This window comes from Lepisosteus platostomus, chromosome 8 (genome assembly GCF_059453375.1).
Source record: "Lepisosteus platostomus isolate fLepPlt1 chromosome 8, fLepPlt1.hap1, whole genome shotgun sequence".
Taxonomy (NCBI): Eukaryota; Metazoa; Chordata; class Actinopteri; order Semionotiformes; family Lepisosteidae; genus Lepisosteus; species Lepisosteus platostomus.
In genome coordinates, this window is record NC_142618.1 from 14522745 (window position 1) to 14550050 (window position 27306).

General features: G+C 48.8%; 1 protein-coding gene and 1 non-coding gene across 2 annotated transcripts; both read right to left on the reverse strand.

Annotated features, from left to right (window-relative positions):
* dtx4a (deltex 4, E3 ubiquitin ligase a) lies at positions 1-26822 on the reverse strand. The gene is made up of 10 exons (XM_088642527.1): positions 26200-26822; positions 24979-26166; positions 17386-18343; positions 8844-8905; positions 8010-8171; positions 6719-6780; positions 6343-6498; positions 5900-6061; positions 5052-5141; positions 1-4299 (listed from the first exon to the last, which is right to left on the reverse strand). Exons 2-10 carry the CDS (start codon positions 25184-25186, stop codon positions 4072-4074), a joined length of 2088 nt encoding a protein of 695 aa, XP_088498653.1. The 5' UTR covers positions 25187-26166; positions 26200-26822; the 3' UTR covers positions 1-4071.
* A 412-nt stretch (positions 26823-27234) lies between these two features.
* Positions 27235-27306, reverse strand: trnaa-cgc (transfer RNA alanine (anticodon CGC)). The gene has a single exon. It is a non-coding gene; the product is annotated as a tRNA-Ala (tRNA).

The following is a 27306-nucleotide window of genomic DNA, read 5'->3' on the forward strand; positions in this document are numbered from 1 at the left end:
TCACATCATGAAATTTCTAGCTTTAATTCAGTCCAAAAAAACAATAAAAAAAGACATTAAGACACCTAAAATGGCAAGAATCTGTATATTCATCTTGATGTTGCGCTAACTCAAAACACCTAGACAACAAAAAGACACACAGAAATGTTAAGAATCGTGGGCGTCCGCGCATATATAAAATCATAGGAAACGAAATCTAAGGAGTTGAAAAACAAAACCGCGGAAGAAAAACATGACAGGAGAAATCATTATAAAACATCCGAAAAGAGATTTCGGTTACAAGTGATCTGCTCAAAAACATGGTTTTCATGTAAATTGGTATATATTTATATATATACACACACAAACACATTATGTATATACACACACGGTACAATACAGGTAATAAACCGGTCACTAACTGACCGAACATAACCAGACTGGATCGGTAGCCGGTTATTGGCAGTAACTGTCAGTACAGATAACTCAAGTCAGAGCTGTACCACACGGTTCTTCAGTATCTGGGGTGGCGGGAGCACAGCCAGGGAGGCTTGGTATTGTTAGGAGCATGGCAAAGTCGAGGGAGTGGGGGGTGGGACATTTAAGGCTATGCCACTGTTGGAGGTGGCATGCTAAGGGAGTGGCAGCTGGGGGACCCGGTACCGTTATGGACATGGCCACCAGCACGTACCATTTAGGAAGAGGAGGTGCAGAGACCTTTCGGCTCTCTCTGGGGGAGGAGGGGTGACATGCCAGCAGGGGGATAAGGGGTGACGGCTGGAGGGGTAACTCCGTTAACATACTGCATTATTGGCAATCCACTGGCCTTCTTAACCCCGGTGCGCCATCAACGTACACGGCCCAACCCAGACAGCCATCCGCCCGCCCAGTGCAGCTCTGACTTAAATAGCACGACATTCCCAACCACCGTCAAGTGCTGCCAGCACACGCATGCAGCTACACCCGCATGTGTGCATACAGCCTCCCGCGCGTCCGCCGCAGTAAACCTTTACAGTAACTGCTTCAGAAGACCTTATCCTACAACAGGACACGCCTCGAAAGGTCTCCCCCAGCCTTTCACTTCATTGTGCTGCGAGAGACTGGCAGACCATGGCATTATGAGGGTCCAGGGCAGGTGTGGGGATGTACTATGGAGTTACCCGGGAAGGTTTCGCGAAGGGCGCAGAGCTGTTTCAGAGCCAGGATCGCAGCGCGTGTGGCGCCAGGTCACGTTGCACGGTGTGCCTGTGGACGGTCTGACATGTCTATTCAGCCTCCATTGAGAGTGCCTTCATTCTCAGCAGGTTCTAGCCAAGACATTCTGGCAAAGTGGAATCGATTCACGTAAACCACAGCCACGTCTATTTCCGCTACGCTATGGACAACCTGGCTGCAAGAATACATTTCTGAAAAAAACAATTTCAGACACTGAGTGTGAACATGCAGTTCTGAAACTGCATTTCAGCATCTTCCAGTGTAGTGATTTGGCCTATATCAAAGCAGATTACAGGACTGTGCTAACAGAAAGCACGCTTTCACCCCAAATCCACCGGATTTCTATTTCCTAACCAGCCAGGGGGAATAAAGACCGGTGAGATGCGTATTAACAGGCAGGGGGGTGTGAGTCTGGAACAAAGTGTCCAGCTCCACTGTCCTTCTGCAGGGCTGACTGCAGCACCAGCGCTGATGCAAACATGGAGGACAGACGTAGACGATGGGCTTGTCTCAGGCACTGGCTGCCCCACACGTGACCTGTGACTTGCTCTTCCCACAACACCTGCGTCCAGGCCAGATTCACAGTGGCCACTGCCAAGGTCTTCACTGCTTGACCGGAATTCGGATCGGTCTTGGAACCCGCCAGTGAGAGCCAGGGGTGTCCCTGGTAGAGCCGGTCACTGGCTCGGGATCTGGCTCTGGCTCTGGCTCTGCGTACCCACCCTATACAGTTTGGCAAGAAACAGCAGCGGAAATCCAATCTTTTATAAAAATCAGGAGCGTTTCTTCGTCTCCAGGCCTGCATGACCTACAATGTCTGTTAATCTGCATGCCGACATGCACACTCACAACAGCGGCTACATCTCCCTTGTTCCTGGAGAAAATCCGCTTCACGTACCAGTACAGACTGAAGTACCTTAAACACACAACACATCACCATACTCTCTCTCATACACACCTTCTTCCAGGAGGCAGGAAGGAAACTGAAGCATTCTCCCCTAAAGGATTCACAATCTTCGATAAGTCTGCAATTTGCTTAACAGTCCACTTAAATGATCAGCTGTAACAAGCACATAAAGTAGATGAAGTAGTGTACAGTACTGTAGCGCAATACTATACCACTGAATGAGTATCAATTTGAGTGCTGTAGTGTTGCACTGCAATATTGCACCACTGCATCAGAATGCAGGTCAGTGCTGTAGTGTTGTACTAGTGTACAGTACAGCAGTGCAATATTGCACCACTAGATCAGAACGCAGGTCAGTGCTGTAGTGTTGTACTAGTGTACAGTATGGCGATGCAATATTGCATCACTGTATCAGTATGCAGGTAAGGGCTGTAAAGTACAGAACAGCACTCTGATATTCTATTAAACCACATAGTATTATATCAGACCAGTACATACCACAGTAGTACTACACTATTGAAAAGTATAGCTCTGTGGTGTACTGTTACACCAGCCTTACGTCAGCAGTATTATGCGATATGGAAACTGTATCCTTTCATATTAGTACTTTTGAAACAGCAAGTCACTGTTGCCTTTACTGCAAATTTGTACAATAGAAAACACAAGACTGACCAGTGATGGACTGACACACTTATGGAAACATGTTCTTTCACCTCGGTTCAACCTGACAAAAGGGCAAACAAACGAGCGATCCGGAAAATCGGATGCAGAGAAAGAATAGCAATCACCAAAGACAATGGATTTAAAAAAAGAAAAGACAGGAATGTTCTCGTAGCTGGAGGTGCAGTACTTCAAATCACCACCAGAGGAGGCAATACCAGTCACAGCTTCACCTTGAGAGAGTGAGGGAGGGAGGCACACTCATGCACTTTGCCAACGTGTTTTGAGAAAAATGTTTCCTTATTGTCACAACATTTTTACAACCCGACAGCCTTTTTCTCAGGATACAAAAGCAGGGACGAACTCTGCGTAGTGATTCACGTTGTCAAAAGGGCAATGACCGAGGCAATGTAATCTACACGTGCTCACATTAGGGGGCAGTATTGCACAACTGAAACATTATTGTACCGTAAAACTCTCTACTCTGTACATATACTTACAATATGCAAAATAATGCATGCCAAATACAGCTCATTCTCAGTTTGAACTGGACATTGATACACATGCAGATGGGAATAAACTTCGGGAGAAAAATCCCTATGTACCACATTAACCTCCGTCTTTCCTTTGCCTCTCTCAGCATAGTGTTAAGACAATCATAAAATCTACGTCTACTCTCTCGTGCTCAGTGCAGTGTTAATGTACCAAAGTGTTAAAGCTCTCTACAAACCACTCTTCACACCACTCACTGTCTCTTCCCAGCCCTTCCCAGTCCACCCACATGTCTCTCTCTTCCTTTCTCCACCTCACTCTACCACATTCCTTTCCAAGTAGTCAGTTAGTACTGGATTCATTCTCACATGTTTCAGCACCACCCTGATGGACAGCTCCTATTGCTGAACTTCATACCCTGTGCGCTCTCTCACACAGTCTCAGTGCAATGGTAAAGTACCATAGGGTCCAGTGTGTCTGTCCTGTATTAACCCCTCTCTCTCTCAGTGCAGTGTTAATGTACTGTAGTATCCAGTCAGTGTGTCTGTACTGTATTAACCCCTCTCTCTCAGTGCAGTGTTAATGTACTGGAGTGTCCAGTCAGTGTGTCTGGACTGTATTAACCCCTCTTTTTAGTGCAGTGTTAAGTCAGTATTAACGTACCACAATTTCCAGCAGAGTCACTCAGGAACTCTCTTCTAGTTTCTCTATCAAGTGCTAGTTAACATCGGATCCTGTTAGGTGATTCAGAGCTAGTGCATTGACTGCCCCCTAGTGGTCAGTGTGGGCAGTCTGTGCGCACTCCCGCCCTCTGGCCCTCAGTCTCTCAGACAGTCCTCTTCAGTGATGCCCTGCGCCCTGAGCTCCTCCAGCACGTTGTCCAGGTGCCCTGGGTCAGGGAAGCCGTGGCCAGTTAGGTTCGAGCCAAACTCCGTCTTGTGGTGGACCTCGTTCCACACCACCGTGTCGCTCTCACCTGTGGTGCTGGAGGTGCCCACTGAGAACACCAGCCGCCGGTCCCAGGCCACCAGCAAGAGCCGCAACACCTGAGGAAGAGAGAAAGAAGAGGATCAATACAGACACACTGACTGGACACTCCAGTACATTAACACTGCACTGGGAGAGAGGGGTTAATACAGTACAGACACACTGACTGGACACTCCAGTACATTAACACTGCACTGGGAGAGAGGGGTTAATACAGTACAGACACACTGACTGGACACTCCAGTACATTAACACTGCACTGAGAGAGAGGGGTTAATACAGTACAGACACACTTACTGGACACTACAGTACATTAACACTGCACTGGGAGAGAGGGGTTAATACAGTACAGACACACTGACTGGACACTCCAGTACATTAACACTGCACTGAGAGAGAGGGGTTAATACAGTACAGACACACTTACTGGACACTACAGTACATTAACACTGCACTGGGAGAGAGGGGTTCATACAGTACAGACACACTGACTGGACACTCCAGTTCATTAACACTGCACTGAGAGAGAGGGGTTAATACAGTACAGACACACTGACTGGACACTCCAGTACATTAACACTGCACTGAGAGAGAGGGGTTAATACAGTACAGACACACTGACTGGACACTCCAGTACATTAACACTGCACTGAGAGAGAGGGGTTAATACAGTACAGACACACTGACTGGACACTCCAGTACATTAACACTGCACTGAGAGAGAGGGGTTAATACAGTACAGACACACTGACTGGACACTCCAGTACATTAACACTGCACTGAGAGAGAGGGGTTAATATAGTACAGTTACCTTGCGCCCCTTCTCACTGTCAGGGAGGTAGCAGTGTCGGGGGAATCCTCGCGCTGTGAAGGGTTTCCCAGGGTTGGGGTGCTCCGGACCCTATTAGTCAGAGGGGATTTAAAAAGGAGGTCAATTCCCTGCCTGAACACACTGGAAGAAGTGACGGGTGAAAAGTCAGATAGTCTTATTCTCATATTTCACTAAAAAGAACTGATATCAAGCAGGCATATCACCCTGCAACTCATAACTGGCAGCCCACTGAAGCTCAGCAGGTGTGAGCCTGGTCAGTACCTGGACGGGAGACCTCCTGGGAAGAACTAAGGCTGCTGCTGGAAGAGGTGATAGTGGGGCCAGCAGGGGGCGCTCACCCTGTGGTCTGTGTGGGTCCTAATGCGACAGTATGCTAAAAAGGACACTATACTGTACAAAAGGAGCTGTCCTTCGCATGAGACATAAAATTGAGGACCTGACTCTCTGTGGTCATTAAAAATCCCAGGGCGTTTCTCGAAAAGAGTAGGGGTGTTACCCTGGTGTCCTGGCCATCTCTGAACTGGCTTCATCGCTCTGTTCTCCTCCCTACTGATAGCTGGTGTGTGGTGAGCAGAGTGGCGCATCAGCCAGGTAAGAGCTACACACTGGTGGTGGAGGGGAGTCCCCATTACCTGAAAAGCTTTTTCAGTGGAGTGTCCAGAAAAGCGCTATATAAGTGTAAGAATTATTATTCGCAGTAGCAGTACCATCAGCTGGGAGTGCAGCCCATATAGAGCGTGGGTGTTCACGGTGTATCTAAAGGACAGTGTATCTGCTGTGTATGACATGCAGGATAGGTCCCTGTGGTGAACACAGAGCGTACACACCTGTATTCCTGGTGGAATGTTGTAGATGATGCGGATCGTGCGACAGTCGGGATGCCCGGGCAGGGAGTGGGGAATGACATGGTATTCCATCTTGCCTGGGGGCTGTGTGCCCGTCTTCACCCCGTAAATCGTCTTACAGGTGGGGCACTGCAGACTGCCGTCCTGCGAAGGAGATGTACGGTTGGCACCATGAAAGATGGGAGTCCTTCCCCAGGCCAGCACGACTGTCCAACACGGGGCTCTGAGAGAACATGAGGTGCCCGCGCAGGGCCTCCATCGCAGAGTGAGAGCAAACAGAGGCGGAACCGGCCAGGTCCCGTCTTCAACTGACACGTTTCCAGGTCACAGGGCCCACCTGCCCCAGTCCAGTGTGCGTTTGCATAGCTACAGTGCTACATCCGAGACGAGCTGTTGGACGGTGGACCGCACTGGGTTGTACCCACCTTGTTGCCGTTGTTGTACATGGCTACCAGACACTGCAGGTGGTAGAGATGCCCACACTTGGCCAGTCTGCCCACGGGTTCGTTCCTGGACACCCCTGCTGGTGCCCCCTTATAGCCAGAGGGGCCTCCGAGGGGCTCCATACAAATCGTGCAGTCCTGAGAGAGAGAGAGAGACAGGGAGGTCACCCCTGACACGCTGACCAGTCACCACTGACACGCTGACCAGCAAGAGATAGTAAGGTTGACACACACATTGTGCACAGAGAGGGGGAAAGACTGCAAGGGGGATAAAGAGATACTGACCAGAAAGAGGGAAACAGTGAGGCAGATACAGACACACTGAGCAGAGAGGGAAGGACACGGACGACATTCTCACCTCCTCAGGAGGGTTGCGCACTTTCTGCAGGTATTTCTTCACCACTTCCTCTGGGGTTTTACCTAAAAGAAAGAAACCAAGAGCTCTGAACTCTCAATACCCAGCAGTTTCCTCCTATATACCACTGAACTGGACTACTGAACTGTGTTGGACTGCACTGCATAGGAAAGGTAGAGACCACTTCCTGCTGTGCAGTTATCCAGACCCTGAATATTCAGTCTTGAAACCTCCCAGGCAGTTCAGCAACATGGCTGGATAAGCATCCAGAGGAAGTCTTCTACTCTCCGTGTTAAAATGCCTCCCTTTTTTCAGTCTTAAATACATCTGTCCTTAATTCGGTTTTCTCCTTGATCAGCTTGAAAATGCACTTTTGATAGACTTTATCAAAATCTCTGATGTGACTGAAAACATAAGGGCAATCTTAGCGCAGTTTGCTCAGCTGGAGACCGAAGAGGTTCAGTTCCTCTATCCCTTTGGCTGTGTGTGACACGGCCTGCCCTGTGGCGCAAGGAGGTGGCAAACGAGAGGGGGCCATTTGACCCATCCGGCTCGTTAGCGAATCAGTCAACTAGTAGGAACTCGCCTGATTTGATAGGCCAAGCGCATCAGCAGGATTATGAGACCCAAAAGGAAACTACTGCTGGGTCACAAAGCGACCCCAAAAAGTGAGGGAGCGCAATGTCTTGGGGAGCGATATTTAAAAAGTGAGGAACTGAACCACCCATGTCAAATCCGGGGGATTTCCTCACGACCAGCAAGGCCCAGGGACGGCAGTGGGAGTTACACTCAGGGTCACTCAAACTGACAAAAGCAGGTGATTCCTTAAACAGAGAAGAACTGTGGGAGTGCGGACAAGTCTGTACTGAGCGGCGTGTCACCTTTGTGCGCACAGAGGATTCTGGGAGTGTGGACAAGTCTGTACTGAGAGGCGTGTCACCTTTGTGTGCACAGAGGATTCTGGGAGTGTGGACAAGTCTGTACTGAGAGGCGTGTCACCTTTGTGTGCACAGAGGATTCTGGGAGTGTGGACAAGTCTGTACTGAGTGGCGTGTCACCTTTGTGCACACAGAGGATTGTGGGAGTGTGGACAAGTCTGTACTGAGCGGCGTGTCACCTTTGTGCGCACAGAGGATTGTGGGAGTGTGGACAAGTCTGTACTGAGCGGCGTGTCACCTTTGCGCGCACAGAGGATTCTGGGAGTGTGGACAAGTCTGTACTGAGCGGCGTGTCACCTTTGTGCGCACAGAGGATTCTGGGAGTGTGGACAAGTCTGTACTGAGCGGCATGTCACCTTTGCGCGCCTGCTTCTTGGTGGTCTTGCGGCAGCAGTGGCCCAGCCCCGGGATGGGTTTGATGTCACTCTTGCTGACAGGGGGAGGGTGCAGCACCAGTTTTGGTGGGCGCGTCAGACACACGGGGAGTCCCGCCGCACTCATCAGGATACCGGTGATACCTGGGAGCCACAGAGCGCCAAGTGAGATACTGAAAAACGTTCACGCTCATAATCTGGGAAAGGCTTGGGTAAGAAGCGACAGAGACGCTGACAAAGGCTGGAAGGATGAGGTGCACTGCTGACACCTTCACATACCCACACACTCCCATATTTATCACCTCCCCCCTCTCTCTCAGTGCAGTGTTAATGTACTGGAGTGTCCAGTCAGTGTGTCTGGACTGTATTAACCCCTCTCTCTCAGTGCAGTGTTAATGTCCTGTAGTGTCCAGTCAGTGTGTCTGTACTGTATTGACCCCTCTCTCTCAGTGCAGTGTTAATGTACTGGAGTGTCCAGTCCGTGTGTCTGTACTGTATTAACCCCTCTCTCTCAGTGCAGTGTTAATGTACTGGAGTGTCCAGTCCGTGTGTCTGTACTGTATTAACTCCTCTCTCTCAGTGCAGTGTTAATGTACTGGAGTGTCCAGTCAGTGTGTCTGGACTGTATTAACCCCTCTATCTCAGTGCAGTGTTAATGTACTGGAGTGTCCAGTCCGTGTGTCTGTACTGTATTAACTCCTCTCTCTCAGTGCAGTGTTAATGTACTGGAGTGTCCAGTCAGTGTGTCTGGACTGTATTAACCCCTCTATCTCAGCGTAGTGTTAATGTACTGTAGTGTATTAATCCCTCTCTTACCTGCCAGTGCTGGGTGAACTGGACTGGAGCCATTGAGATTCTTCACTGGAACAGTGGGAACCCTGGAACAGAAAAACGTAGGTTTTAGCACTTCCTAATTCCCAGGACTGACAATTTTCAAGAGTTCAGAGGCTAAAAAGAAAACCCATTAGATAAGTGGCAAGGTGTTAAAACCAGAGGGCTTGTCAAGTCAGCATTCACAAATGTGCACAACACTTGTAAAATTTCCTCATTGGTGTATTGTCTCCTGTAAAAAGAACCTCTCATACACTATATAGACAACTGTGGAAGATGATGACGTAAAATAATACATATCCTCTTACATGCAATTTCGCCTAACTTGTTTATTTAACCTCGTATTCACTTATACTAGTCACATGTAACGGAACTGAACTGTTATAAAAGTAACCCTTTACACCAGTAACTTGTAACTGTAACAGATTATTTGATAAAATTAGGTTTTTCCAACACTGTAGATACAAATACATTCTCCTGTAGCAACCATCATTGAATTAAGACATGATTTAATTCACATGAGAGGGGTTCTTAACTAAAGATGAGATAGGAAGGAGTACTCAGATAATGGCACTTCAGAATCACTTCTGTAACACCAAATCAGGAAAAACACTCTCCTAACACTGGCACTGTCTGGATACAGAGTTCATCTACTTCCTTTACCTGACACAGATGAGTGATACAGACCAGAGACTTTACACAGGCGACAGTCTACATTCAACCCAAACCAATCTTCTCTTCTTTCACCAGATCAAAACTCACCGAAAGGATTTCAGTATAGTCATCCTTCCAAATCTTCCCAAACAGCAGACAAGGTAATAAAGGAGCTAAGCAGGTCAGAAGCTGTAGTTGCTGGGCGCAATTCTGGTAAAGGTCTGTTAGTCCATTTTTCTCGAGGAATATAGCTACAGAATCGGAGAATTTGCCTCAGTCCAGTCTCTTTCATATACAGCTCTGGACTCTTATAGAGCTAATCTGTGAGAGTCCATCTGCTCAGTGACCTCACACAGACAACACTGTAGCACCTGAGCGATTATCTCTGCGTCACTGTTCACACACAAACACTTCTCACGTGCCCTGTGGACACTCACAGGGTCCACACACTCCTTACACACCCTTTAACACACCCTCTAGACACACACACACTCCTTACACACTCTGTTAGACTCACACCCCTCAATACACCCTGCAGACACACACACAAACTCCTTACACACCCTGTTAGACTCACACCCCTCAATACACCCTGTACACACACACTCCTTACACACCCTGTTAGACTCACACCCCTCAATACACCCTGCAGACACACACACAAACTCCTTACACACCCTGTTAGACTCACACCCCTCAATACACCCTGTACACACACACTCCTTACACACTCTGTTAGACTCACACCCCTCAATACACCCTGCAGACACACACACAAACTCCTTACACACCCTGTTAGACTCACACCCTTCAACACACCCTGTACACACACACTCCTTACACACCCTGTTAGACTCACACCCCTCAATACACCCTGCAGACACACACACAAACTCCTTACACACCCTGTTAGACTCACACCCTTCAACACACCCTGTACACACACACTCCTTACACACCCTGTTAGACTCACACCCCTCAATACACCCTGCAGACACACACACAAACTCCTTACACACCCTGTTAGACTCACACCCTTCAACACACCCTGTACACACACACTCCTTACACACTCTGTAAGACTCACACCCTTCAACACACCCTGCAGACACACACACACTCCTTACACACCCTGTTAGACTCACTCCTTACACACCCTGTTAGACTCACACCCTTCAACACACCCTGTTAGACTCACACACACTCCTTACACACACTGTTAGACTCACACCCTTCAACACACCCTGCAGACACACACACACACACTCCTTACACACCCTGTTAGACTCACACCCTTCAACACACACACACTCCTTACACACCGTGTTAGACCCACACCCTTCAACACACCCTGCAGACACACACACAAACTCCTTACACACCCTGTTAGACTCACACCCTTCAACACACCCTGTACACACACACTCCTTAAACACTCTGTAAGACTCACACCCTTCAACACACCCTGCAGACACACACACACTCCTTACACACCCTGTTAGACTCACACCCTTCAACACACCCTGCAGACACACACACACTCCTTACACACACTGTTAGACTCACACCCTTCAACACACCCTGCAGACACACACACACACTCCTTACACACCCTGTTAGACTCACACCCTTCAACACACCCTGCAGACACACACACACTCCTTACACACCCTGTAGAGACTCACACTCTGTAGACAGATACACACACCCTTATGTGCCATCTGGGACACACTGTATGTGGAAAAAAAAATCAACAGATCACACACAGACTGAGCAGAATCAAACCCAGGACCCTAGAGCTGTGAGGCACTGAACCTGAAGCTGCTGGACTGAACAGCATGATGGAGTAAAACACTGTCACTGACAGTGATTCCTGACTCTGCCTTCCATGTCAAAATTACCTACACCAACTTCCTAAAGCTTCCGCTTGCATTTTGGTCATTCTATTCTGCCCCTGTTGTGGATTTTGATTAAAAATAGAGATGAATAGAATAAGGCAAAATATTGACTGCCTACGAGGACTGATGAAGACTACAAGGTACAACACCAGATACAAGTGCTCAAAATCCTCATAAACAACGCCAACCCATATGAGTTCTTCAGAATCAAGAGTGAAACACAAGGTCACAAGTAGGAACCATGTGGAAGGCAATTTATAACCCAGAACATATGACACTTTACTTTAAGGGTGGTAGGAGAGTGGCACAAGCTATTCAGCCATGGTGGTGAAGCAGATACTCTGGTTTCTGTTAAGAACTGTCTGGAAGAGATCCTGGGATCTTTATGGGTGCTGGCTGTCTATTTGTGAAGTTTGTCCACGGTGTGCAGCAATGTAGAGAGGCAGCTTGTGAGAGTTTAGTCAGTGTGATCCATGCTAATCTAGGTTTAACACACTGTCCATCTGTGCTACTGACACACAGTGCTTGGGGGCAGGACCCTGAGAGAGAGAGAGAGAGAGAGAGAGAGAGAGAGAGAGAGAGAGAGAGAGAGAGAGAGAGAGAGAGAGAGAGAGAGAGAGAGAGAGAGAGAGAGAGAGAGAGAGAGAGAGAGAGAGAGAGAGAGAGAGAGAGAGAGAGAGAGAGAGAGAGAGAGGAGAAGCCCAAACGCTCAGAGAGACTAAGGCACAGCACACGTGCACTCAGAAAGAGATCGTGACCCTTGACGTCAGACTGTAGCTAAGACAGACTAATAAGCAGGCTGCTCGGACATATGGCAGGTGGAAAGAGAACCTAATCTCTCCAGCCGACGCCTCTGGAACTTTGAATTTCCACGTGAACGGATGAGCAAGACTCCGGCCGATCCTCAGATCGGATTAGGAAAGGAACGCATGGGAGAAATCAACAGGCTGCCCCACCGCCATTCCGAGAGCCTTCATCGGGTAGAACCCATGTGCGCTCTCAGCTCTGAATGTCCCAGGAAGCAAACCAGACAACTTTTCTCAAATGTGTGCAGTACACTCTAGCATGTTTGCAGTATCCTGTATAGAGACACTGTGGGGGATAGAAAGTCAACATCATAAGAAAGCTGAACACTTACCACATCTGCTTTTTATGTTTACAAGTTACAGCTGTAAGGCATCTCATCAAAAATGAACCCATTACTGTTACAAGCTACTGGTGTAAGGTAACACTTTTCAAAACCCTCGTTTAAGAGGTAATGCACTGCATCATGAAGAAAAATGACATGCATTTTCAAGAATTTAAAATTAAAAGATAAAATATACCAAAATTTGTGTTAAAACATGTTTTCTGGATGTTTAAAAAGTAAATTATATTCTTGGATAAAACTTTGATTACCCTGCTCTGACATGTTCCCGGAAACAGTTAACCCGTCTTTTTCCTCCAGAGTCCAGAGAAAAGCAATCAGATACATTCAGGCACTGAAGGGAATGAACTGCACTGACAGGCTGAAGGAACTGAATCCCTTCTGTCTTGAACAGCATAGAGGAGGAAGAGACCTGATACAAGTTTTCACAACCTTTAAAATTATCGACAAAGTCAACCCACAGGTCTTATTATAATTTAAACAGTGAAGCAAAAAACAGGGCACAAGAGGGACCTATATGGAAGTCATTTTAAACAGCAAATGGGAGATATTTCTTTACACAAAGGGTGGAAGGAGAGTGGAACAAGCTACCTAGAGATGTTGGAACTAATACCCTGGATTTTTTCAAGAAACAGCTGGATGAGATCCTGGGATCAGTAAGCTACCAAACAAACTACAGGGCCTTCTCAGAATTGTGACCCATCTTGTGTTCTCTAGTCTTACTATGTCAAGACAGCTGCAAGTAACAGATCTGCAGAAGGACGGAAATCAAACAATGAGAAAGTCTGGTTTGCAAAGAGTAGGACATGCAAATACATCTGCCCACAAACACAGGGATGCAAAAACAAAATATCTTAAGATCCATACTAAATCAAGCGTTGCCTAAATCAGAATCAACTTTTGCGGTGGCTCTGTGGCTCAGGATCTGCGCCTGTGGCTGGAAGGTTGCCGGTTTGTATCCTGTGTCCGGCAGAGGAATCCTACTCCGTTGGGCCCCTGAGCAAGGCCCTTCACCCCAACTGCTCCAGGGGCGCTGTACAATGGCTGACCCTGTGCTCTGACCCCAAGCTTCTCTCCCTGTCTGTGTGTCTCATGGAGAGCAAGCTGAGGTATGTGAAAAGACACATTCCTAATACAAGAAATTGTATCTGGCCAATAAAGGGATCTGATCTGATCTTACTTGCCATGTACATTTTGTGGTCAAAGAACTTATTTTGGTGTAGCTGGTGCTGCACAAGCTACACACAAACAAGACAACAGACATTACTAAGAGAGTGCTCACTGAACTGGGAATTCAGGTTAAGCAAAATGACAGCCCTAGGAAAGAAGCTTTTAAATACTGGGGTGGTTCTGGTTTTAAAGAACCGGTAGCGTCTTCCTGCGCGAAGGATATATAGCAGGTGGCAACCTGGGAGGGAAGGGTGATCCGCAATCATTCCAGCCAGCTTCTTTGCTCTGGAATTGCACTTTACAAGGCATGACGTAAGCACCCTCACCAGACTCCACTGATGAACACTGGCAAAGCCCAGCTAGAAGTGGGTTACAGTGCCCTCTAGTGGAAGGATCTGGGCACGGCAGAGGCAGTCCTATCTATGCCCACTGCCTTCCAACACACTCATGCAAGCACAACCTTTCCGTAACCTGGAACTAATCACAACGTATGGGAAATTAGACTTGGAAACCATCACCCAATCCTATCACGGCTGTTCAGTTGTGCCTTTTCTCTGTAACTCATATACGATCTCTTACTGTTCAATCTGACTTTTAATATATTCATCGCTTCTTGTTTTAGTAACTCTGTCAAAGCCAGCAGGGGCACAATTTCTCTGAATGGCAACAGCACTCCGACAGGAAACAGCGACAGTTTTCATTTTTGGGCACAACTGGAGTTTTACAAATCACACCCAGTACTGCAGCAAACCGATGCCCATTAGTAAAACGGAACAAAATATCATCATCGCTTTCAAAAACCACTAATCCAACTCAGGGTCAGGGTGGGCCAGAGTCTATCCCAGGAAGCACTGGGCGCAAGGCAGGATACACCCTGGATTGGACACCAGTTCACCTCAGGGCTCACAGACACATTTTTCCCAGAAACCAATTAAGCTACCAATATGCTTTTGGGCTGTGCGAGGAAACCAGAGCACCTGGAGAAAACCTTGATGAGCACAAGGAGAACATACAAACTCCACGCAGATAGCATCCCAGGTCCGGAATTGAAACAGGGCCAAATTCAATTCGGGCTCTAGACACATTTAGACTGGGTCTAAATATCTCTCCTCCTGCTTGTGACTGAACTGTACCTTTGTCCACTTCTCCACTGCACACAATACAGTGACCTTTGAAAGCACCCAATCTCATCGCGGCCTGCAACTATTAAATTCACACGGTGACGTTTCCTTTTCCCCCCAACTGAACTGGAAATGGAAATGGATAGAAGGGACCACTACCATTACACATTACAGGCAGAGGGCATTCAGGATATGGCACATGCTTGGATAGAGAAGCGTACTTGAAACAGAGAACAGTAGACACTTATTTACACAGAGGGTAGCTGGAGTGTGGAACAAGCTGCTCCGCCACGTTGTGGAAGTCGATAGCCTAATTTATTAAAATCGACTGGATGAGATCCTCAGATTAATTCGCCGAACAGGCCAGATGGGCCGAGTTGCCTACTCTCTCTATCTTCTTATCACGTATGTTTCTCCGTCTTTCTTTTCAGATGAATTTTCTGTCCGTCTGCGTGATTGCTGCCGTCTTTTGCTTTCTTTCCATACAGCTAATCCTGAAGGCGTGCGTGAACGCACAGCGTGCTCTCTCTCTCTCAGCAGCTCATCGGTCTGTGTGGCTCTGTCAATATTTGTCTGAGCCCTTCTCTTTTGTCGCCAGGTGCCTGTGAAAATTTTCTTCCTTTCTTCGTGCACGTCTGGCTGGCTGGCTTGGATCTGCAAAGAGTAGGCCATTCCATCACGAATGCCGACACACATGGGGCCCCCTCTCGTCTTATTATTGTGCCTCCTTTGGTCCCAGTGTCTTTGTCTTGCTAAAGGATTCATTGTGTTGCAAATGTAGACTAGGCCCTGTTGCCGGGACGACAGGCCTGGCCTCTCCTGCTCCCCCTACCCTCTCTGCAGCTGTGAGCCCCCCCACCCTACTCTAAAGGTTGCCACGGAAACGAGGCCTGCACAATAACTCACAGAAGGCCTCAGTCTTGAAGGCTGGGAACTGGGTGTGAGAGACATGCTAAGGCTGAGGGAGTGACTGGGGGGAGGGTGGGCAGGAGCACACGCAGAAACTGCTGACCCTGACTAACCCCCCCCCATCACTCTGTCAAAACAGGCCTGGGCTGTTTTGGTTCTGAGGTACTGTGAAAACTGCTCTTTTTTTGGACAAGAAAACGCATCACACAGCCAAACAGGAGTTGGGTCCCTGTATGCATCTCAGTCACAGCCAAGGAGCTTTTCATCAGTGTCTCTGTGGCCTGTGATTTACGAGCTTTCTTTCTAAAGGGGCCCAGGCCCATTAATCCCTTCGCGATTTGTTTGTTATGCTTAAACGTGGATGGTGACCTCACAGTCACACAAGCGGATATGGAGACACAGAGTCACACACAGAGGGACAGATGGACAAAGGAAGGGAGAGAGATGCATACAGTCACACATAGAGACAGACAAATGGATGAAGGGACAGAGACAGACAGACGTGGAAGGTGACCTCACTATCACACAGATGGACACAGAGACAGAGGAAGGGACAAGGTCACACACAGTCTACATACGCTGTATTTTTGTTTCAGCCATTCTCAAGTCAAGGAAAACTTCCTAGAGTTCTGACCTATCCTCAGTCCTATTTTCTAAAGGAGCAGTCGGAAAACTTTTCTGGCTAGAGCACCCCCAAAACCATCCCTTTAAGGACTCCAACACTGACTTCAATCAGATCAGAACACAAGGAAAGCTGTGCTGGTAGGAATGTGTTGTGGAGGTATTTCCAAGGGGGAGTGATGGGTTCAACACCACCACCACCTGTGAGACTCATCCCATGGACCAGTCATAAGGTACGCTGTCCTCGCAGAGCAGGGCGAGACTGGCACAGGGTTCACTGCGTCTGACTTCACCTTTCTGACCAGCCCATTCACAGTGAATGCAGACTTGAAGGTAACCTGTGAATTTACTGTAGCCCATTTGCTCAAGAACAAAGAAAGGACAACGAGGGCATGAACTGGTATCTTTCTGCAGTGTCTCAAGCTTGCAAACCTTGTAGAACATAAGGTACTATAAAACATAACCTAATCAGCCCATAAAGCCTACTTTAAACATGTGCTGAATGAAATCATCACTTCCTCGTAATTTGCCTCCACAGTTAAACAACTGCGGGGATTAAGCATGGTTTTCCTACATGTCACGTTCAACTTATGCAATCAATTTCTACACTGATTATAGCATGTATGGAGGAGGCTCCACAGGTGTAAGAGCAGTGGCCTTAGAAACCAGGGGTTGCAGGTTCAAATCCTTCTGGGGCTTTAGTGTGTGTGTTTCAATACACCAGACGGCAAACCAATCTATTCTCATTTATACACTGTCTCGTGTTCTTAATTAGATCAGGTTACTGGAAGAAATGGAACAAATGAAATCTGAAAACATGGGTAGCAAAAGGCAAGCCTCTTTTACCTGGTGACCCTTTCAGTTTCATCTTAAGAGTGCTCATTAATAAGCAAGGTGTGGCAGCTGTTCTGCAGTCTAGTTTTAAAATTCTCCACAATTCTGCAGCACACAGCACCGTAATTAGTGCAACGAATTAAAACCACAGGTAACAGTTTCATCAGACTCACCCCGAGGCGATGAGGGCTCGAGACTGTGCCATGGCGATGCGCTGCAGGGCTGGGCGGCTCAGTCCCGCCAGGCTGGAGCGGGGCGGCAGAGGGGCTGCGCACGCTGAGGCAGGGGGCGGCGGCGGCGGCGCTGGGGGGGGCGGGGGGAGAGGGAGCAGGGGCGAGGAGGAAGAGGAGGAGGCAGCAGCGGCAGGAGGGTGGGTAGAGGACGCAGACAGGGGAGGAGGAGGGGGAGGGGGCAGAGGGGGAGGCGGAGGGAGGCCAGCCCGAAACGGGAGGGTGGCAGAGGCAGAGATGTTGAGGACGTTGGTGGCAGCGGTGGGATTGACAGAGCTGGACGAACGGGAGAAGGAATGGGGGAGCGTGTTGGCACTGAGAGCGTAATTCCCCGACTTGGGGCTGGGGGGCTTGTTTTGGGGAGGCTTGCGCACCTGTGCGCCCAGCGTGTGAGCCAAGGCATTGGCCTTAACACTCAGCACCAGCATGCACTGCTGACACCCACAGGCCTGGGGCACAGGGGCCAAGGCGGAGGCCAGAGTGCCAGTGGAAAAGGCACTAGCGCCGGCAATACTACCACCCCCGCCACCACCGCTCACCCCCCCGAGCCCCCCAGCACTGCCTCCACCCCCCCCAGCCTGCGCCACGCCCCAGGCCGCAGTCTTGGGGAGCGGCCCCGAGACCAGGGGGTACGCGAGATCTGAACGGCGCTGGATCCGCCGCCGGCGCTGGGTCTGCCGGTTGATCTGGGTCATGCTCTGGAAGTCGATCAGGTAGCAGAAGCCCAGGGAAGACAAGTCCAGCCACGGCTGCTGGCGGTCCCGCGCGGCCTGGATGGCGATGCCCACTTCCATGTCGTAGGGAGTCCAGGAGCCTGCATCGTTCTCCCACTCCCACACCCACCCATGACCTGGAGCAGAAGAGGGCTCGTAGAAACTGCGGCGCACTGGACGGAGAGTACCTGACAGAGAGAGGCACAGTAATTAGGAATTTTATAGAGAGAGAGAGAGATGCTAATAAAGCACCTTGAATTAAAAAATTGAAAGGGGTTAATACACTACAGACACACTGACTGGACACTCCAGTACATGAACACTGCACTGAGAGAGAGGGGTTAATACACTACAGACACACTGACTGGACACTACAGTACATGAACACTGCACTGAGAGAGAGGGGTTAATACAGTCCAGACACACTGACTGGACACTCCAGTACATTAACACTGCACTGAGAGAGAGGGGTTAATACAGTCCAGACACACTGACTGGACACTCCAGTACATTAACACTGCACTGAGAGAGAGGGGTTAATACAGCCCAGACACACTGACTGGACACTCCAGTACATTAACACTGCACTGAGAGAGAGGGGTTAATACAGTACAGACACACTGACTGGACACTCCAGTACATTAACACTGCACTGAGAGAGAGGGGTTAATACAGTCCAGACACACTGACTGGACACTACAGGACATTAACACTGCACTGAGAGAGAGGGGTTAATACAGTACAGACACACTGACTGGACACTCCAGTACATTAACACTGCACTGAGAGAGAGGGGTTAATACAGTACAGACACACTGACTGGACACTCTAGTACATTAACACTGCACTGAGAGAGAGGGGTTAATACAGTACAGACACACTGACTGGACACTACAGTACATTAACACTGCGCTGGGAGAGAGGGGTTAATATAGTACAGACACACTGACTGGACACTCCAGTACATTAACACTGCACTGGGAGAGAGAAAGATAAATACAAGCAGTGGATTAACACTATGTCTGAGAGAGAGAGTTAATACATTAGTAGATGAATTTGCCACTTGTGAATAAAACTATTAGAAACTGAATGCCTCTAAAACCAGAGACAAGATAATTGATTTCAGGAACCAAAGTCAGACCCCAATTCAAACCAGCATCAGGCGTGAGTCAGTTGTGATAATAGATAAATGAAGTATTTGGGGATTGCAGATATGGGACTGGAAGTTAACTGTTGAGGCAAATATTGATTTTATTTAAAAAAAAGATTGATTTTAAAATTGATTTTATTTTTGTTTTAAAGGGCGACTGTTTATTTTATTTCATTTTATTCAATTTTCCAGTTTCATTGTTGACCTCATTTTGTCAATATATTATTGAATCTGTTCTAACTTCTAGCCTGATTTGCTGATTGGGGAATCTGATTCTGAGGAATAAGTGCAACAGGAGAGTAAAGTCAGACTACGTAAGAAAGCCATTAGGGCCGAAAGATCAGCACCATCTCACATCTATCGGTTACAAGCCTTGCGTACAGTACAATTCATTCTAGAGGACTCTTTACAACCTTTGATTAACGATTTCCAATTATTCCCCTCAGAACGCAAATACAGATTTCCCAATTTTAAAACAGATAGGTTTAAGTTCTCATTTGTACCTGGGGACATAACGTTGCTTAACAAATGACTGATTTGTGTGTGTACATGCCTATTGTTTACCTCTTGAGAATAATAAAGGCTCTTTGTCAGTACAGACACTGAATGGAGACTACAGTTCACTGCAATGAGACTGAGAGATTACCTAATAAAGCCTGAAGGGCTGAATTAGGCTAATACTTACTGCCAATCAATAGACGGAAACAAACTGTAAACATAAAAAATAAATCACCTGAACTGCTACCACCACAAGGCCCTGTTGAGCCCAGAGAAGATCCCCTTCAGCACACTACACACTTTCCAACCCTCAGCACAGCAAAATAAAAACAAGACGAATCAAAGCCAACCAGACCATGCCACAAGACGAACAAGACTACTTGAGACATACACAAGATGGAAAGCTACAGGACCCTAGAAAGACAAACATTAGCTGGGTATTTGACCACGGTAAGAGACAGTGAGAAGAAACACACCATGATGAGGTACAGCCTCAGTGACCACAGCCTGAGCTCCTACTGCCAGCAGGGAGAAGCAGAGACAGAGATATACTTTCTGCTGCTTTGTAAGAAATAGTTTGGGATTAAACAAACATCTAATCCCAGTATTCCCACATCTGCTAGAATCAGATAATCTTGCAGTCCTACTGGGGGAAGAAACTCAATAGAGCTGCAACCCAATATCTGTTGTCACAGCCTGAGGTACAGAGAGTAAGCCTGTCTCAAGGTTTTATGTGATGTATGTACATGCCCAATGATGTTTGTACTGTAAATGACGGTAAATGTTGTATTAATTGCATCATCTTTGGCAAGACAGTAATTCATTGGCCTGCCAATAAAGCTCTTGAATTTGAACCTGAATTAATACAGACACTGCACTGAGAGAGAGAAGAGTTAACACAGTACAGACACACTGACTGGACACTCCAGTACATTAACACTGCACTGAGAGAGGGGTTAATACAGTCCAGACACACTGACTGGACACTCCAGTACATTAACACTGCACTGAGAGAGAGGGGTTAATACAGTCCAGACACACTGACTGGACACTCCAGTACATTAACACTGCACTGAGAGAGAGGGGTTAATACAGTACAGACACACTGACTGGACACTCCAGTACATTAACACTGCACTGAGAGAGAGGGGTTAATACAGTCCAGACACACTGACTGGACACTCCAGGACATTAACACTGCACTGAGAGAGAGGGGTTAATACAGTCCAGACACACTGACTGGACACTCCAGTACATTAACACTGCTCTGAGAGAGAGGGGTTAATACAGTACAGACACACTGACTGGACACTCCAGTACATTAACACTGCACTGAGAGAGAGGGGTTAATACAGTCCAGACACACTGACTGGACACTCCAGTACATTAACACTGCTCTGAGAGAGAGGGGTTAATACAGTACAGACACACTGACTGGACACTCCAGTACATTAACACTGCACTGAGAGAGAGGGGTTAATACAGTACAGACACACTGACTGGACACTCCAGTACATTAACACTGCACTGAGAGAGAGGGGTTAATACAGTACAGACACACTGACTGGACACTCCAGTACATTAACACTGCACTGAGAGAGAGGGGTTAATACAGTACAGACACACTGACTGGACACTCCAGTACATTAACACTGCACTGAGAGAGAGGGGTTAATACAGTACAGACACACTGACTGGACACTCCAGTACATTAACACTGCACCGAGAGAGAGGGGTTAATACAGTACAGACACACTGACTGGACACTCCAGTACATTAACACTGCACCGAGAGAGAGGGGTTAATACAGTACAGACACACTGACTGGACACTCCAGTACATTAACACTGCACCGAGAGAGAGGGGTTAATACAGTAGAGCTGTAAAGGGAAGACAATGGAGAAAACTTGTACTGGACTGTGAAGACTCATCTAAATCAGGGGTCACATAGCACCCCTTCCCAGCCCCTCTGTCCTCTCTCCCTCCCCCATTCCCTCTCCTCTCTCAAGCTGTGATTGTTCACTCCGCGGCCCCCAGGGCCCCCCCAGCAGCCTGGGAAAATACGCCGAAGAAAGGAGAAGGAGAGAGAGAGAGCAACAGCCTTTCAGTCAGGAGAGCGATGAATGGGGTCAGAGAGAAAGAAGAAGAGGGGTGCACGCGACCCACATACTAGCGCAGCAAGCGGTGTTCCAGGACAGAGAGAGGGGTGGAAGTTTGGGATGGAGACGAACAAAGGGGGAGGGGGCGTCCCGAGTTCGGTCGTGACCTTTTCTTCTTCCAAACATCTCCATTCTCCCCCTTCCTCGTGCAAAGGGACGGACAGAGATGTTGGGGCGTCTGAGAGTGAACGGAGAGAAACGAACATTCCCGAACATAAAAACGGTCATGAACGCAACCCACCCTGCTTGGCTGTTAGTAGAAGACTGGTCTGGCGTCCTGAAAGAGATCAGGACGGTCCCCAGTTGGAATAAGTCACTTGTGGGTCTGGGCCAAGCGAGGTAAAAGCCCCAATCGGCCCTTTACAGTGTGGTCCCAGCATGCTGGCCTAGCACGAGGGTCCGGGCTGAGGAACTCTGGGAAGGCTCAGTCTGCAGACAAAGGGCCCTCCAAGCCTGTCCCCCCCCCCCCTCGAGTCTCCCCCCGACCCCGGGCTGCCGGGTCACCTGCGAGTCTGGGAATGTGGCTGACGTCGCAGAGGCAGCTGGGATACCGCAGCTCGCGGACAACGGCACAGGCCTGACATCTTAATGCCGGTCAAGGCTGCTCTGCCTCTCTCCTGTCCACCCCCGTTAGCAGCCAGCCGCGCATTAATAACAGGAGCCGTGAGAACCCGGCGCGGACAATGGAGACCTCAACATCTGCTCAGCAAGCCTCACAATAGATCTCCAAGCAGCCTAACCCTTCTCCCTCTGCCTTTCCCTCCTCTTCCTCACTTTATCTCAGAACACCAGTGTGCCACTTAGTCCAGATGAAGAAACCCTGAAGCACTGGGAAAGCAGGGCAGCTTAAGAAGTATTTATTGCACCTAATAAGTTAGCGGGTGTTTTTCTTAAAGAACCTTTGTTCTCCTCTTGAGTGCAGTGCCTTCTGGGGGAATTCTTCAGAGATGTCATGGGACTGTGAAATTGCATCTGCAATGAGCAAACACAGCTGATGTCTGCTTTGGTCCTGGTTTGTTATCCGAATAGTTCTCCCTTTCAGCTTCAATTCCGAGTAACAGGGTTAGGACACACAGTCATGCTCATTTCCTGTAAACCAGAATCATAATGCTGCCAAAGCCTTCAAGGCATTGAAGTAGGTAACCTAATGAATCTGTTTAGAAAAAAACAGTGACAGGGCAGCTTGTGCCAGACTTCCACAACTCTGTGTACAAAGGTGCCTCCTGTTCTTAGTTTTTAAATGCACTTCCAAGGCGTTTTGACCCATGTCCTCTGGAAACTTTGGGTTATTGACTGCATTTAAAATCTTACTTGCACAAAGGTTGTGGAACAAGCCAATAACCTAGCTTCTTTAAATAGTTCCTCTTGGACAGCATGTCCTGTCCAAACTACGATTTGGACAGCAGCCACTTTTTTACACAAAGGGTGGTGGGAGTGTGGAACAAGCTACCCAGCCATGTTTTTGATACCCTCAATAAACAGCTGGAAGAAATATCTGATCAAGTAACTACTAACTTCCAAAAGGACTAGGTAGGTCTCCTCTCATGTAATCTCTTGAGTTCTCTTTAATTAATTGCTCAACTTATTTGTGATAACTGGAGGTGGATATCAGGTTATATTTGATAATGAGAAGATTATATTATATTAAGACATTTAAAATAATTCTTCACATAGGAATGTGGGCCTACAGAAAACTAAAATTGTACCCTTCTTTTATCCGTTTTTGTTCCAAATCATTCTCTCTGCTTTTGTAATGATGCTAGAAAGCTGTGTGACAAACTACAGCTGCCAACAGGACTCTACAGTAACAGGAAAGGAATGTCTCCATTATCCAGATCTAAGCAACAGCTGTCTTGAAATACCAGCTCTTAACTCCAAAAGCACCCACATCTTTACAGGCACACTTGGGGTCTCCCTGCCCCAAAACTTCAGGATGACACCATCACAGCCTCAACACTGGAGAAAAGACTAGGTCAAAGTGACATTACATCAGCAGCAGCTCAGGTTCTCTAGGGAAAAGGCCAGTTTAACTACTTCAGAACAGCTCCCAATAACATTTTATAGTGCAGCAATGCTCTGCCGAACTGTGACCTCAGTCCCATAGCACTTGAAACCAATCCGGGAGTTACCAGATGTCGGAACTCAAGCAGAGCCATGAGAACATAAAAGCCCCAGCAAGATTTCAAACAAGAGGAGATCATTTGACCCATTTTGTTTTTACTTGACTGAATGTTTGTAATCTATGGATCCCAATGTGTATGAATAAGAGATTCCACTTAACCTTACACACAGAGGCTCTGAACCCCTGACAATAGATAGCGTTGCTTGGCAACAGCCCCGGGGCATGTCCAGGACAAGCCCAGGGGCATATCAAGTGCCTACTGCCTACAGTCCACCTCGCAGCGTGGACACCTGGGCCCCGAGTCACCACCTGCGCTGGTCACCCCAACAGTCTAAAGACAAGCGCAGATTAGGGGAATATTACAATTTCACGTGCATGGGGGTCACGTCGGTCAGTTTTGGAAAACTCATTGAGAGCACGGAGGTCTGGCAAACCCATCGCGCAAGACGATCGCTTCCGCGTCTGGCTCGTCTCTAGCTCCCTAATTAGTTTTCCAGATGTCGAAAAGGACAGTCCGACAGGCGCGCGACACGTCAAGGGACAGACAGGACCTACCCAGACCGCACTACAGGGAGATTAATGGAACTCGGTATAAGGACAGAGGGAAAATATCAGTCAGACGTCAACACGTACAATATGTATTTGCACAGATTTGCAATCGCGGAGACGCGAATGGAGCGTACAGGGCGCTCATCAGACACAAAAGGCAGAAATGGACTCGGAAACCGACAGGGAGTTTCGTATACAGGGTATTGACTAAGATATTCGTGCCGAAAGAGAGAACAGCGGTCTGATATCCAGACAGGTGCCCAGACACCCGCGACAGAACGATGCGACCCGGTACGGGTTTTGTGTTTTAATAAAACCCTCTCTCTCCGGAAAACATGTCCTTACCCGTGTCCTGGCGGAACTGGTGCATGGAGTGCAGGTCGATGATGTACGGGGAGAGCTTGGTGTCCACCTGGCCCAGCACCACGCTGCCGCCCCGCGGGTTGGCGCGGATCACCGCCTCGATGTGGTGCGACACGGCCGGGCTGTAAGGCCGCCACCGCCCGTGCTCGTTCAGCCATTCCCAGACCACCACCGCCGAGGCGAGCAGCATCGCTCCGGTCGGGAGAGGCGTCTCTGTAGCCTGACGGGCTGGCTGGGACAGGAGGGGGGCAGCGCCAGACACCGCGGAGGAAGAGGAGGAGGAGGAGGTGAGGTGGGGGGGGGAGTTGGCGTTTGGTTCTGGCCCGAGTCTGCGTCTGAATATACAGCCCGCGGAGCCCGATCCGATCCCAGAAAACCCCCAGATGTTTCAATAAATCATCGTCGCCGCTCGAGTCCGCAGAGCGACGCGGCTGCGTCTCTACGCGCAAGGAGGGCAGTGGAGAGGCTGCCCGCTTTAAAGATCCTGCAGGTGAAGACGCCGAGAATAAAACAGCAAGCCTGTAATAAAAACAGGTGTCCGTGTGTGTCCGGACGCGCTAGGGCTCTGTTTCATTGGTCCCCGCTGTTGTTACGACCGGGCCCACCAGTACCGTTCTTGGTGGCAGTAAGCAGGGATACTGGGGTCCATCGGCTCGAGGCTCGGTTATTGGGGAGACCTGGGCCCCGCTGCAAGCACGGTGTCCATTTCAGGCAGGGTTCGCGGTGCACGAAGGAGAGACGCGGTGACACATCCACGCTCCTGCCTGACTCACCGGGGAACCGGTTCGGCTGGCAGCGCGGCGCCTGGGGAGGTGGGTTCCCAGCTCCGACCCGGCGCTCCGCGGCTCGGTTCCGGTTTGCGAAAGCAGCTCACTCACGTCCAGCGGCGACCGACCCCTCACGCTTCTGCCCCGGGCTGGGGTACTCCTCCTCCGGCAGGCGCACTCCTTAGACCCCCTCTTTCGGGGACACGGAGTCGCGCACGAGACGGGCTCGCGGTGGTGCGCCTGTCACGTGACGGGGCGCCCGCTGCTACGATTGACTGGAGACGAGAGACACAAACTCGGGGAGGCCGGGCTCGGCTAGGGACATGTGCGAGCCTACCCCCACCGCAATACCGGGTATTCTTCCTCACCCGCTCCGTGCGTCAACCGTGAGAGAATTTCTCCACTATTTCGGTTTTCCTTCGGCTAAACATGCAACAGTTTGTAGCTCCGAGTCCCAGGGCGACGGTCCGTGCATCAGTGGGTTCAGTGTACAATCCGCCCAGGAGAAAAAAAAACACGCTCCCTTTTTTTTTTGGTAGCAGCTGGAGCCGAAGAGCCCGGGTTTCCACGCACCCGGAGAGCACCCAATGCGTCCCACAGCAAGGGCGACTGTCGGGTCCGGAATCACAAGCTAGCAGTGTCGTGATAGGAACTTACTGGTGTGGGCTTTTCAGTCCAGAATTTCCACGCGTGGCTTCACAAATCATCCGAGGGCAAAGAGACGGGAGCAAAGCAAAGCCCCGTGATCATGATTCAACCATCACGAATGCGGCAGGCCATTTCTTCCACGTTTCTGCGCTATTTGCTCCAAATCTCGGTGCCCATTGCTGAGAGCTTCAGTGTTTGTGTAAGACCGAGCGGCTCTGCGTCCGGGTACTCGCCACGCCCCCACGAAGTTCCCCAGGGCAGCCAATCGCGTCTCGGAGACGCCACGCCCGTCTGCCCTCCCCCTTCCCGCAGGCTCGTAACGCCCCGCCCATCTCGCCCTGCTGAGGCTACACGAAGGTACTGTGTTACTGAGCAGCGCAGTTACATTTTAGCTCTATAGCAGGTAATATCATTGGGGGAATCACAATGACCCAAGATCAGAAAGGCTCCAAACAAGACTACTAGACTTTTGCGTTTGGACTGTCGGACGTGACGTGAAAGCTGGAGATGACAATATTCCGGTTGGCTCTTCCCGAGTCTATACATATATTTAAAATTAGATGTTATATTCCTTCTGGCCACAACCCCAGATCTCGTACTCATTCTATATAAAATATACATAGTCTATATTTATAGTCTTGGATCTTATTTGTGTCAGCTGTCGATTCAGTTTAAGTTGTGTGGTTTTAATAAAGAGTACATTTTGTGCTGTCATTTTTATTTGACTAAGAGAATGATAACGGTGAACACAGTTCTTGAGAATTAATTAAAAAATCATGGCCAATTGTGTCATAAGTGCATTTGAATGAAAATAAAAAGTTAATGGAGATGCCGGGGATTGAACCCGGGGCCTCATACATGCGAAGCATGCGCTCTACCACTGAGCTACATCCCC

Bases quoted from the DNA above. Each gene is read 5' to 3' on its own strand.
- dtx4a (XM_088642527.1), bottom strand. From the start codon at position 25,186: ATGCTGCTCGCCTCGGCGGTGGTGGTCTGGGAATGGCTGAACGAGCAC. The intron at 8,906-17,385 runs GTGAGTCTGATG...TTTCTGTTCCAG, and splicing joins CGAGCCCTCATCGCCTCGGG to GGTTCCCACTGTTCCAGTGA. The intron at 6,062-6,342 runs GTGGGTACAACC...TCTCCTTCGCAG, and splicing joins TGTACAACAACGGCAACAAG to GACGGCAGTCTGCAGTGCCC.